At 36.4% G+C, this 13,702-nt stretch overlaps 2 protein-coding genes across 2 annotated transcripts in view; one reads left to right on the top strand and one right to left on the bottom strand.

The window, feature by feature from the left end:
• Window positions 1-1,396: 1,396 nt before the first annotated feature.
• On the top strand, window positions 1,397-3,503 carry LOC123873696 (NFU1 iron-sulfur cluster scaffold homolog, mitochondrial-like). Its single transcript, XM_045918678.1, has 5 exons — window positions 1,397-1,596; window positions 1,689-1,915; window positions 2,379-2,564; window positions 2,793-2,980; window positions 3,258-3,503. The coding sequence occupies exons 1-5, from the start codon at window positions 1,526-1,528 to the stop codon at window positions 3,387-3,389; spliced, it is 804 nt and encodes a 267-aa protein (XP_045774634.1). The 5' UTR covers window positions 1,397-1,525; the 3' UTR covers window positions 3,390-3,503.
• A 787-nt stretch (window positions 3,504-4,290) lies between these two features.
• Window positions 4,291-13,702, bottom strand: part of LOC123873692 (protein spaetzle 3) — a 54,161-nt gene continuing 44,749 nt past the window's right edge. Inside the window, exons 4-7 of the mRNA XM_045918673.1 lie at window positions 8,294-8,418; window positions 7,532-7,735; window positions 7,035-7,160; window positions 4,291-6,381 (exon numbers count right to left, since the gene is read on the bottom strand). Coding sequence (XP_045774629.1) covers window positions 6,225-6,381; window positions 7,035-7,160; window positions 7,532-7,735; window positions 8,294-8,418 — 612 coding nt within the window. The 3' untranslated portion in view covers window positions 4,291-6,224. The remainder of the gene's footprint in view (window positions 6,382-7,034; window positions 7,161-7,531; window positions 7,736-8,293; window positions 8,419-13,702) is intronic.

The raw sequence follows: 13,702 nt of genomic DNA, 5'->3' as shown, positions 1-13,702 counted from the left end.
AGGTACCTACGTAATTGGTGTACGTACGTTGGACAGATAAAAACATACGTTTTTATCTGTCCAACGTACTTACCATGTTGTCTTCTATGTTTTTTGTAAATGTATATGTTTGTGTGTGCAATAAAGAAATAAATAAATAGGTAATCAAAATCTTACTACATTAATAATATTATTTAGTTATAGTTAGTCCATGATAGGTTGTTTTGGTAGGCACCCACCAAAACAACCTTAGCGACGAACGGAGGACTCGTCACGCGTGATGTGGTCAAAGATGGGACGCTATACGGATAGCTAGAATATTTATCTTTATTTAGGTATTTTTTAAGGTCATAAATGTCAGAAAACACAAGACAAATAAAATATGAACCCATTTTGAATAAATAACTTTGAATTTGGCTTAGAGAAAAAAAAAACCGCTACCCAAGAGCCGCTTTGTGTAATTTGGTAAGAGATCTACGATATAGGGATGTAAACTTGCCCGGTGTATAACACCAAAAGTAGTGAATAGTCTACTAACCCTGCGAGATACGCTAAATAAAATCGCTAACTGGTACATACTTGGATTATTATTAAATATTTTTAGTGAATATATTGCGTTTTTATATTTGACTTTTTAACTTTTTTATTTTTAACTGTCAGGATACGATTATATAGTAAACATGGTGATGGGCACCCTGTTAAGCAGAGATTTTCAATAAGGCCAGAGGCCCTATACTGTAATTAATCAAAATTATGTAAAAACAGAGTAGGTAAATTTTAATACGTTGCAATCGATAAATTATTATTTTCTAGCATCGAACATCCATCGATTTGTAACTATCATAATAAAGACTAATCTAATGAGATCTCATTTTTTAATAATCATCGAGAAAGGGAAAAATAGGGAAAAATAGGAAAATAGGCAAATTTTCATATGTGAATGGTATCATTCCATAACGCACACATACTCATCAACTGACAGTTCCCCTGCTTCATTTGACTTTTCGGAGCATACCATCCTGAGTATTTATTCATCCAAGGAAAGCCGTTCCTGTTTCTACATCGAAAAAGAATTGTAAAAACCATTGATAGGCCAGGGACTTGCAACTTATCATGTTTAGGTACCTGCTCAAATACTATATTTACTTATTGCTAAGTATAGCTATAAGTTGCAGACATATTTAAGCTGTATCGATTACGAGGATATATCGTGATGCTATGATTTGGAATGGCTTGAATATTAAAAATAAAAATGATGACTTTCAGATTTTTTACTTAGCAACACCATGTACAAGGGCAAAATGGCGGCATTAGTTCCAATTTTGGCCACGAGCCAAAAGATCCTAGTTGCACTGTAGAGCTCCAGAGGCCAGAGCCGTAAAACAGTAAAAAATCTTGACATAGCTGAGCATCGCTTGACATTGACATTGTCAAAATTTTTATTTTCACCATTTTCCAGAAAAATAATATATGCGTTTTCTCTGATTTTCTCAATAAAACGTACATAACGCCTAAATATCGCGATAATAATAACAAAGAAATAAAAATGATACGCCATTCTTTTCGGATAATAAGGAGTGGAAGTAAATCTAAAATTCTGTTTGGTCCTGTCTGTAGGTGCGTTTTTAGTTTTCGGCTTTCTGTTCCAACAGCACTGCAAACATCCAATTAAGTACATATTTTTCTTCATTTTAATTTATAATTTATAGGGATGGGAAAAAATGCTTCAGTTTGTTGTCTCAACGACCTATCGAGTTAACGAAAGCCATCAAAAATAAGCCGCTGTTGAACAATTGCGCTTGTCGTACCATGTTTATTCAAACACAAGAAACGCCAAATCCGAACAGCTTAAAATTCCTACCAGGAACTCAAGTTTTAGAACCTGGCCAAACGTTGGATTTCCCTAATATTGGAGCAGCACAATGCAGTCCATTAGGTAACTTATTCTTTTTTCAGCATTAATAATGACAAACATACTTAGCTACCGGTATAAAAAGACTGAAGCAGATGCTTAAGGTTTTAAACCCTTAGAGTGCAAGATTGTCTAAAAGTGAATTAATTATTTTTTAAGTTTATGTTGTTATTGGTTATGTTTTGTTGAACTTTTTAGAAATAAATCAGCCCATTTTGTCTGAAGATGGTTTTTTGACTAAATGTTCAGTCGGGCACTACAAATACCTTATGCACAAACTATACAAATCTCAAACTCCTATTTTACCCCCTTAGGGATTGAATTTTCGAAAATCTTTTAGTTGATTTCTGCATTCCAAATTTCAGACCAATCTGTCCAATAGTTTGAGCTGTGTTGATAGATCAGTCTATAGATACTTTTCCTTTGATATATTTAGATATCTATTTATGACGACCTTTATTGATAATGATAATGATGAAAATTCTAGCCAAAATGCTGTTCCGTATAGAAGGTGTCAGAGGAGTGTTTTTCGGCTCAGATTTTGTTACTGTTACTAAACAGGATGATGATGTTGAATGGAAGCTACTGAAACCAGACATCTTTGCCACGATCATGGATTTCTTTGCCAGTGGACTGCCAGTTGTTACTGATGCCAAACCATCTGGAGATACTCGTAAGCCTTGCTTCTTTTAATATTAACTAACTTTTGTGTCTTTATTGATTACTCTTGTTATTGTACCGCTCTTTATTCATTTCTGATTTGATCATGTAGAGATACTACAAGATCTTGCTTTTATGCATGACTTAAAATTTTCTTATGAAATGCATCATTAACAACCAAATCAGGGATCCATACTTGCTGAAGGATGATTGCGATTTTATTTTGTTTTTATTTTTACAGAAATCAATGAAGATGATGATGAAATAGTACAAATGATAAAAGAGCTGTTAGATACTCGCATCAGGCCAACTGTTCAAGAAGATGGAGGAGATGTTCTATTCGTTGACTTCAAGGATGGTGTACTGAGACTCAAAATGCAAGGATCTTGTTCATCTTGCCCTAGTTCTATTGTGACCCTGAAGAATGGAGTAAGTTTTGAAAGCCCAGAATTCCTACAGTAATTTTAGTCATAGTCCATACTTAATATTTAATAACATTTTTATTAGCCAACCAACAGTTTAACCGGTTTTGATAATTTTGGTACAGAAGTAGCTTGCGTCCCGGTAATTGACATAGGAAACTTTTATCATTGACACAAGAAAATCAAAGAGTACTCATTGGATTTTTATAAAACCTAAATCTGTGGGGACAAAGTCGTGGGCATCATATAGTATTACTCTTTATTGATTAAAATTATTATTACAGGTACAAAACATGATGCAGTTTTATATCCCAGAAGTTTTAGCAGTGGAACAAATAGATGACGAAGGAGACAAATTGAGTGAAAAAGTCTTCAAAGAATTTGAAGCGCTCAAGAATAAAGAAAAGAAGGAATAAGTTTAGTATACTTAAATTATATTAATGTTATTTAGGAAATGTAGGTAAAAGTAACTTGTCAATATTGTAATTATAGTAAATAATTAATATGTAAATTATAACATGTATTTTCAATGGTTTCTTTCTATTGAGTATCAACAATTACTACTGTGGTCCAACATATTATAGTGCCAGATTAATGAAACATAAAAAAGGTGCGTTAAATTATCAAGTAGATATTTTAATTTAAAGTAGGTAAGTACTAAAGCAGATTACCTACGTTACAATACTTCAAAAATAATCTGAGAGTTTCGAGAGGGATTCCTTATAGGATCACTTTGTTGTCTGTCTGTCCGTCTGTCCGTCCGTCCGTCTGTCCATCCATCCGACATATCTGTCAAGAAAACCTAGGTACTTACCGTTGACCTAGAATCACGTAATTTGGTAAGTAGGTGGGTCTTATAGCGCAATTAAAAGAATAAATCCGAAAACAAAATTTGTGGTTTCATCACAAAAAAAATTAAAATGTGTTCACGATAAAAATAATTTCCTGAATCACATATAGATGGCGCTGTTGTCATGAACTTGCTGTGTTCCACATAAAAATATTAAAATATCTTGTAGGATGGTATGGAACCCTTCGTATACGAGTCCACTCGCATTTGACCAGTTTTTCATCTTTAAACTAGCTGTTAACCTGACTTCGTTCGTGTCCCGTGGGAACTGTCTTATCCCGTGGATTTTTCGAAAAAATTTCGTACAAACGTTGCCCTGGCAATTACTAACACAACAAAACATGTAATTATCTAATTTGATGCAGTTGTTTGGAAGTAATGCTGTACATACATTTCAGTGATTAATTTTTATTTATACAGATTACAGAAAGATGAGGATTGGATGTCTAAATGAAAGCACGATTGTGTCATATTTCATGTCTATAATTATTATTATAACTATAATAAAGATTACAGGAAAAGTTATGCATATTATGTTACAGCTACTAACTTAAGAATAAGTAGGTAGTAAAATAAGTACAAAATCTACTTACCTACAAGTAATATTAAAACAGTAGGTACCTATTTTATAGACAGACATGATACTTAACTCAATGAACTAATTAAGTAGGGGTTGTAGGTATCTATTTCACTAATCCATCATTATTTATTACTGTACAGTTTTGTTACCTATTGAAAATAATTTATAGTCCTAGTCCTTGAGACAATGGTACTACAATATTTTGGCTACCTATTTGAACAATAAGTTGTGGAATATGAACTAAGTATATATGCTATTTTTATAGTACAGAAGACAAAAATGTTTTAATTGATCAAATAGGTGTACCTACATTTACAGTATTTGCAAATAGGCAAAACTTAATACAAATAGTGTAAAATGACTCTTTGTAAGCCAAGGCTAGTCTTGGGTAGATATCAGGTAGAGCAGGGGAGAGTAACGCCAGTCATGTCAGAGATCAATTCTTAAGTCACCGGGAGTAAAAGTGAACGTCCCCATCTTACACAAGTGAAAGTGAAACCAATGAGGCTTTTATTTTTGAAAGTGAAACCAATAAGACTTTATCTGTGACTCTTGCATATAAACTTTCTGTATCTACATAAACTTTTTTGTGAACATCCTTCTGTATCGATTACTATCTGTCGTGCTTGGCGTTACCTTCCAGGATTTTACTTAGTATCTAGTATCTACTCGGAGATAGTCCGGATTTACAATTGGCACCTGACGCGGAGCCCGTTTACAAAAGTCAACTATTTTATTAAGGTGCTCTATATCTATCTGAAACATTCATTAAAATTTTTGTTACAATTTCAAAAATGTAATGTGCCTTTCTTTAGTGAATTTTCTCTAAAATATGCTATTTATTAAAGCTTCTTTCATACACTTTTAAATCACTTAAATTTCTCATTTTTTTGTCTATTTACAAGTTTTCTTTATGTACTAGAAATTCCTGTACAATGACTGAATGAGGAAGATTTCTATATCGCGTTCCTAAAAAAAATATAAAATTTACAAATATGATGGCAGTGTTGCTGTAGTAAACAATAAAGTAAGTACATCATTCTTTAGATTTAGAACAGCGTCCATATTTAACTAAAGCTAGGGTTACCTAGCTATTAAAGTTACCTACAGGTAGGTACAAAGGCGTTTCTAGATCTTAACACGTTAAATATCTATTTAATAGCATCATAAACTTTAAGTACAAAAAAATTAATGAAAATATTTTTATGTACTCAAATAGGTAGGTAAGTACCTACTATAAATAAAACAGATTTAGTTTCTCTTTTGACGGTTCAAGGTCTTATTATAATAATTAATTAAGGTAGGATTTTAGCTACGCGACTATTGGGACTTACACTTGCTCTCTGCTCTTTATATTATGTAGAAACAGATCCCAGTGGTCAGTGGAATTTTTCATAATTTTACCTTTCGAATTGACAGTAAGATAGCAATCAAGAGCGCAGCGAACGCAAATTTTTGTTTTAAAACAGCAAAAATTCATGCCGTATGTCGCCGTCGTGCATCGCAATCTGCGGCTCAATTACGGTAAAATGATAGCTACAGTGTCATGATCGCAATCACCTTTGACTGGCTGGCACTCGCTCACTATTGGCTACAATGCATTGTTGCAACAAGAATACCATAAATTCAGTCAATCACAACAATTGCGATTGTAATAATGATAGATGCAACTTACAAGGTACAACCGATAGGCACAGTCACATACATCAAGATATCGACGAGATTGTAAAGCTGACCAAAAACTTTAAACGCTTGAAAAAAATAACAATGACCTGGTTCTTTTTAATTCCATTTCATACAATTTGTACAATTCAATTTTTTCTATGGCTTACACCTACAAACGCAACAAGACGGAAACAAGAACCAATCCATAAAAATTCCCGCGCAATCGTCGCTCGGGTCATAGGCCAGTAACCTATGCCATTTGTACTTCTGTTCACAGCCACAGTCCCCGGAGCATCTTGATGTTGATTTTTTGCTGAAAAAAAAAACATACATACATACAGGGCAAACACATAACCCTCCTTTGGGCTTCGCCGCAGTCGGGTAAAAAGTAAGTGTAATACAAAGGCAAGGATCTGTGGGTAGTTTACAAAATCTTTGTTGCTACAAGACTTAATCCATACTAATATTATAAATGCGAAAGCGTGTCTGTCTGTCTGCCACGTTTTCACGGCTCAACCACTGAACCGATTTTAATGAAATTTGGTACAGACTTGGGATACATCCCGGGGAAGGACATGGGCTAGTTTTTATCTCGGAAAATCAAAGAGTTCCTACGGGATTTAAAAAACCGAAATCCACGCGGGTGAAGCCGCGGGCATCCTCTAGTTACTTATAACTGAGTATAGGTTCCTTCGGTAGTGGAACGGTGCGGGAGGGGTGAGATGATGAGCGCGAGAGCTTAGTAACTTTTCCAATTTATTGTAACTTGGTTAACGGAATCGGTGCATAACGGTTCGATAACCGTTTCTTATTTCGAGAATGCTGGTCAAATCTATCCAAGTTTCAGACCGTCACACGTTACTTATATTTTCTGAGAAGGTTACTTGCCGGAAGGTTTCTGACATACTTAGTACCTCTCATAAATAGGTGGCGGGCGTAAATTAGTGTATTATGATATTGTCTTACCTGCAAACTTCTTGGTGTATAGCCTGTTCGAAGTGCATAGTGTTGACTATCGCCCGCAGCTTCCTCGCAGAGTTCAGCGCCCAGTACGGCGTCATGATCTCCGTCTTACTCTCGCACGCGTCTATCCTGGAACAGTCACCATTTTGTGTCAAGGTAGAGCCACAGAATACATAATAGTACCTTCCAGGTAAGAAAGGATCATTTCGCAGATGCTTAAATAAATGGCGACTTTTGAAAGAATTCGCAAGATAGAAACGCGTTTCTGTCTTGTATAAGCTTATATCTCACTCTCTCACTCACTGTCTCTCTCTTTCTCTCGTAACCCCCACCCCCCCCCCACCCCCCCCCCCCCCCTTCACACACACGCACATAAGAGAAGAGTAACGCAAGTGCCGTTGAAGTGCCTTCCTATTTCTAAAGAGAGCTGTTAACTGATTGATTACATATTTTCAGCTTTACCAGAATGACTCGATTACTAGTAAGGTTTGGATACGTACCGTCCAGTGCTATTAACAGCTTGCGCATCTGGCAGATTCGGTTGCTTGGACGCCTGTCTCACGTGACGGAAGTACGAATCGCCGGAATGCATGTCAGGCACACCAGGCGCTCTTCTCACTCTATTCCCTCCAGGTATCGTGAAAGAACCATACATGCGCTTTATTAGCGCTTTGTTCTCGTCTATAAACGTCTCGATCTTGTCTCTGGAATGAGAGGTTTTATCACTTTTTAAACGTGTTCTGGGGGTTGTTCGCTCTTATTGAATAATACTGCAATCTAAATGATTGAAGGAGAAAAGAAAACTCATAATAAGGTAAATTACTCAACAAAAATTCTTAAAAACTATGCAAGTTTTTAATCTAGGCAATATTGTACAGCTTAGCTTAAAGCTTCGGTCATACTGAAGCGAATTCCGCGATGGATGAAGGCAACGAAGCATTAGCATATTATTGCAATTTTCCTCTCAGAAAGACAGAAAATACAAATTCTTAGATATTCTTCTTTTTTCCCCTTGAAAGTGTTCGACTTTGGTGCTACATTTCTATGAATGACTGTCCAGAAATAAATGTTTTTCATGAATGTAATGTTAGACTGTACCTACATTCTTTGACTGTACCAGGTACCTGTGATAACTCGGTAAATAGGTACAAGAGAATTCGATTGCGGATAAAAACAGTGTGTAATCATCAATTACCATAGGAAAAGAAAGACAGTCTCGAAGCCCACGGATGCAAATTTGATACGAAACAATGAGCACTTACAAAGGATAAGTGTTGCCGGCGGTTGGACAATAGAGTTGAAAGTTACGCTTGACGCACGGCACTCCTCGGATTATTTGACCTTGCAGCTCGTATCCCAAGGCCAGAGACAGGGCAGTCCACAAGATCTAAAAAATAATAGAACGACACATTATGTAATGGAAGTAGGTACCTACGTACATTCTAAATCTGTCTAACAGGACGCGATTTTATCAATGTAGGCATAAGTACGAGTATAGGTATTATATCGACACCTCCCACGTAAGTTGTTGTAACCCCAAAACTACAACTTTTCAGTAGAGCGTTTTAAAGATATAAATTGAAATTAAAGCTCCATTTTTCAATATATTTTTGTGAAATTTGGTATTTAGTTATAGTTTACAGTACTTTACCATATTCTGAAAGATAATTTATAGAAATACTTCACATTTCTGAGATTTTGTTCATACAACATTTTACGGCGTGTATCATCTTTGTAAAATGTTGTATAAGATACTTACAACAAATTACGCTGGAAAAAATGGGTTGAGTGTCATCGTATGTGTTAAATACAACAGTGTACGTCGTTTAAAATTTAAAACGAAATGTAGTATGTGTAGTCCGATTCATCATTTCCAACCAATGGATGTCCACTACTGTACATAGGTCTCTTGTAGGGACTTCTATATGCCACGGTCTTGCACCACCTAAATCCAGTGGCTCCTTGTGACTCGTTTGATGTCGTCTGTGCACCTAGTGGGAGTCTGTCAACGCTGCGCCTTACAGTGCGAGGTTCCAGCACCTTGGGACCTCAGCGTCTATGGGTCCTTCGAATTATGTGCCCCGGCCATTTACACTTCAGCTTCGCAACCCATTTATGCCGGTTACTCTGATTTTTCTACCGATATCCACATTCCAGATTCGATCACGTAGAGAAACTTCAAATATAGCTCTCTAATTGCCCGCTTAGTGACTCTGAACTTTCTTATGAATCCCATTATAATATTATGTGACCATATTATCTCGGATCCATAATATGTCATCACTGGTAACACGCACTGTTCGAAGACTAATTTAGTTTCCGTACGCTGCCGCCGAGTCGGATTCGTTGGCTGACCTGTTTCTTGAAATTGCACTTACCTACCTGGTCCAGGTACCTGTTCCAGGCTCACACTTTTCTATAATTTCGAGTGCAGAGCCCTCAACGATTACTGGGTGGGCCGAGACATAAGAATTAGACATAATTTTCGTCTTACTCATGTTCATTTTCAGGCCCATCTGTTGTGAAACTTTGCAAAGGTCATTGAGCTGTAAATGTAGAAACTCTGGGAAACCTAATGAGGTTTCCCAGTTTCTGCGATAGTGACTATGTCAACGACAAATCGAAGGTGAATTTTTTTTGATGTTAATGTCAAGTTCATTCCAATCCAAGCTTAAAGATAAGGACTTCTTCCAAAGCAGCGGTAAAGAGTTTCAGAGAATTACGTCTCAATGTGCACTCTGTCACTGCAATTGGACTGGCCTAGTCTGGTCCTATATGTCGACTGACATGGTGTTTTCGTACAGGATTCTATTTCAGCATTTGTATGAACAGGCAGTTGTTTCAGCATCTCAATAGCGACCTTAATACAGCCCCAGTTTCCACCAAATCAAAAACTTTCTCATAGTTTGCAAACGCTTAGCAAAGAGGCAGATTATTATAATAGCCTTCAGTTATATTATGCATAACATGTCACAGCTTATGAATGTAACCTATAGTGCTTAAGCTTTTTCAGAATCAAGCTTGTTAGGGATGCTGAAAGTCATCGAACTTATTATTGTGACGATTCATAATGACTTACGATAACAACAGCTTATAGACATGGCTTAGCAGCGAGATGAGTCTATGACTCTTCTTGAGTAATGTTTGTAACTTTGTAATTTCGTTATGCAATGAACTAGATTAATTTGAATATAAGATTCACTAACCTTTTGTGCCCACATTGCAACAAATAAACCATTACTTATTATTTATTACGGCATTATCGCCATGACGGGTTTGAAAATTCCATCATGGCGATTGGAAAATCGCTGAAAGACCTTAAGTACTGGTTTGCCACCCGCTTTCAGGAATTCTACTGTGATTCTGATATCACCGAGCGAATTTTTATCCTTGAGTTGTTTGAGAGCCATACTTATCTCGTATAAACTGGCATCTGGGATATCTTGGGTATAGTGTCCCGTCAATTTAGCTCTGGGATCTTTAGCCAAATCTTCAACAAGTCTTTGTATTGTGGTGTATAACTGTCCATAGAACTAGTTCACTTATTTCAAGAGCTCAAGTTTAGCTGAAATGAGGTGTTGTCAGTTTTTTGTCGTATCAGCAGGCCCTGTTTAGTAGACAGATCTTTCGTGAATACTTTTGAGTTCCTGTTCCGCTCTATGGTATCTTTAAAACGAAATTAAAGATCCATAAGTCACGTGTTTGTACAATAGAGATCTGCCAGTAGGTAGGTGCATCTGCTGAAGACTACAGTATCATTTCTGGCCTTTTTCTGGCCATGAGCTTTAAAATCATAAAAAATATTTGTTATTTTTGGACGATAGGCCGTAAAGAAATTGGACTCCACCACCTGGCAGGTTCTACCAACCTATTTCTTGGAAAGGTAGGCTCTGAAATAATATATTGTAGTAGTGATTTTTTTGTTAATTATATGGTAACCTAGTGGTATGATGAGCCGATTAGTTATTTCATTGACTAGCATAGGTTTACGTCGCCATCAAACTAAATTTTAACAAAGTTTTTTTGTACACAATGTCGTATGTAAGAAAAACAACAATGTCATAGCAACGTAAAATATAGCATGTAATCATACAACAAAATTTTGAGAAATAAATGCCGAAGTAAAATGTTGTATGTATCACTTAACACAAAATTTATTATAATTCTGCAACGTAAACGGTTGTATGTCATCATACAACACTATTTTTGGGTGTCCTCAACGACGTAAATTGTTGTATGTAATCTATACAATAGTTTAGCTTGGCATCACTATTAAATTACTAAAATACGATAATGAAATAAAAAAATGAAAACACAACCGTGACATATCAGTGTCTTGAGTTATAAACATTTCATTTGAAGTCCGGCGTGATCTGTTGTATCTGTTACATACGAGGCGCAAACGTGCGACTTCACCCCACATAAAACGTTGTAAAGGTCGATATGATATTTTACGTCGTCCTCGTTTGAAAAATACAACATTATACGCCTCATAAGTACTTTAAAAAACAACATTTTTAGGATTTTTTTTAATTGAACATATAAAATAGATAAAAATAGACATTGTTATGTAAAAAACGCAAAATGGCAATTTTGTGGCTTACAACAACTTACGTGGGAGGTGTCGATATAAGAATAACATTAGGATACAATCGGGTAGGTATATCGATCCGTGCAAAATAAATCGATCCGGCGTTGAGTAGGTAGTTAAAGCTGGTTGTACAAACGCGTCCAAACTAAGAAAAGGAAATCATGAGGAAATGGGTTGCTTGTGCTTTTTAACACTCTAATGTGTTAAAAGTTAAAAAGCGCTTAAATTTTGTGTCTCTTTACGTTTTAATATACTTACCTTAGTCCTTAAATACTTATAAGTTTGGCCAAAAGCCGCAAGTACCTATATAAAAACCTATATTCGGTAGGTGAGTATAATAAGAAATCTTTACTCGCTATTTGCGAAGAAGTCTGCCTAACCAAGCTGTAATTTTTGCAGCGAAGCTTTTTTTTTTGCAGCAGGCAGCGGTGCGTGGTTATATGAACGCAACATTAGTTAAGTATAAGCACAGTTTTACGATATACTATTCGTAAAACTGTGGTATAAGTGATAGACACACGCACAACAGAAAAGAAAGAAAGAAGAAATTATATTACAAAAGCTGCACGCTCCGCTCTAAGCTAACCTAGAGCGGGAATTCAGACCTTACGTCCGTGTCAAAAAAAGGTTAGGTCGTTTTATATAACTGGTAATAGGTATCTAGCTATTTAGTAGGTAGGTACCGAGTAGCACCTATTATTATAAGTCTCTTCAGTTATCACTCACTAAATTAATATTAAAGTAAAGAAAGTGTAAACAATTAAAGTCTCAGATAGTAAATTCAACCCGTATAATGCAATGTAAATCGGTTGGAGCGCAAACAGCAACTGAAACTTGTCGTTCCACGCCACGTCCTCGCCCTAGCGCCATCTTTTTCGTCTCGATGGAGGGGGCTCTGACGTCACGACCACAGCATAACCACCAACACCAAGCAACACCGAACGTGAGAACGAGTTGTTGCCAACACGGCCATGCTGCATGGTGCCCGCCCCGGGCACCCCACGAGTCGGGATAAAATTACTGCAAAATAAACAACCGTTAACACCTGATTCACATTACCTACTTGTAAGGATCCTTCCTAACTTCCTAAGGAATATTGCCCATTCATTGTCACTTATCACTTAACAATCATACGACAGCTCGCAACTTAACAAGATACCTCCACTATGTACTCGTAAGATCCAGGAATATTGTCCATTCGTTATCACTCATCACAACAACAGCTTTCAATTTAAAGAACAAAACAACCGCATCTAAAGGGACTTTGCCACACTTAGGGGACCAGATTTGTCGTAGTTGAAAACCAACTGCACTTAAAGAGCGTTTCGCTCACTTAAATGCAGCAAGTTGGTCAAGACCACTTGCACTTAAAGAATATTTCGCTCACTTAAGCGTACCAAGTTGGTGAAGACCACTTGAAGACCACTTGCACTTAAAGAACATTTCGCTCACTTAAGTGTACCAAGTTCACCTTCAAGCTCCAAGCATTATAAAAGACCACTTGAAGACCACTTGCACTTAAAGAGCATTTCACTCACTTAAGCGTACCAAGTTCGCCATCAAGGTCAAGCATCGTAGAAGATCACTTGAAGACCACTTGCACTTAAAGAGCATTTCACTCACTTAAGCGTACCAAGTTCGCCTTCAAGTTTAAGCATCGTATTCCAATGTGATATTTTATATTCATGGTACAATATTCCCAATTATCTTTCGAATATTTTATCAAAGTTCAAGCTTCGTATCCCAGTGTGATATCTTATATCCATGGTGCAATATTCCAACTAATTAATCTTCCAAAATTTTATCACGGCTCGCTGTATCAATTATGTTGCTATACATACTTAATTTTAAATAGATTACTCAACATAATACACAGGGTAGCCTTGCCAACACGGTTTTTAATACTCCATGAATATTCTTTAAAGAAGCAATGCATTAGCACTCACGATTAAAATCAGATCATACCTCTTTACTAAATCTCAAAATTCTTTACTAAATTCTGAACACATACTCAATGCCATAGCATCGTGCACCCACACAGTGCTCCGACACTATTCATCCACGTATGCAATCACCACAC

Source organism: Maniola jurtina, chromosome 17 (genome assembly GCF_905333055.1).
Source record: "Maniola jurtina chromosome 17, ilManJurt1.1, whole genome shotgun sequence".
In the NCBI taxonomy this organism is placed as follows: domain Eukaryota; kingdom Metazoa; phylum Arthropoda; class Insecta; order Lepidoptera; family Nymphalidae; genus Maniola; species Maniola jurtina.
Note: the sequence above shows the minus strand (reverse complement) of the source record. Positions and strands in the feature narration are given on the sequence as shown.

Coding starts and splice junctions, on each gene's coding strand:
- LOC123873696 (XM_045918678.1), top strand. CDS start 1,526: ATGATACGCCATTCTTTTCGGATAATAAGGAGTGGAAGTAAATCTAAA. Junction 1,597..1,688: donor CTGTTTGGTCCTGTCTGTAG/GTGCGTTTTTAG, acceptor TATAATTTATAG/GGATGGGAAAAAATGCTTCA. Junction 2,981..3,257: donor TTGTGACCCTGAAGAATGGA/GTAAGTTTTGAA, acceptor TTATTATTACAG/GTACAAAACATGATGCAGTT.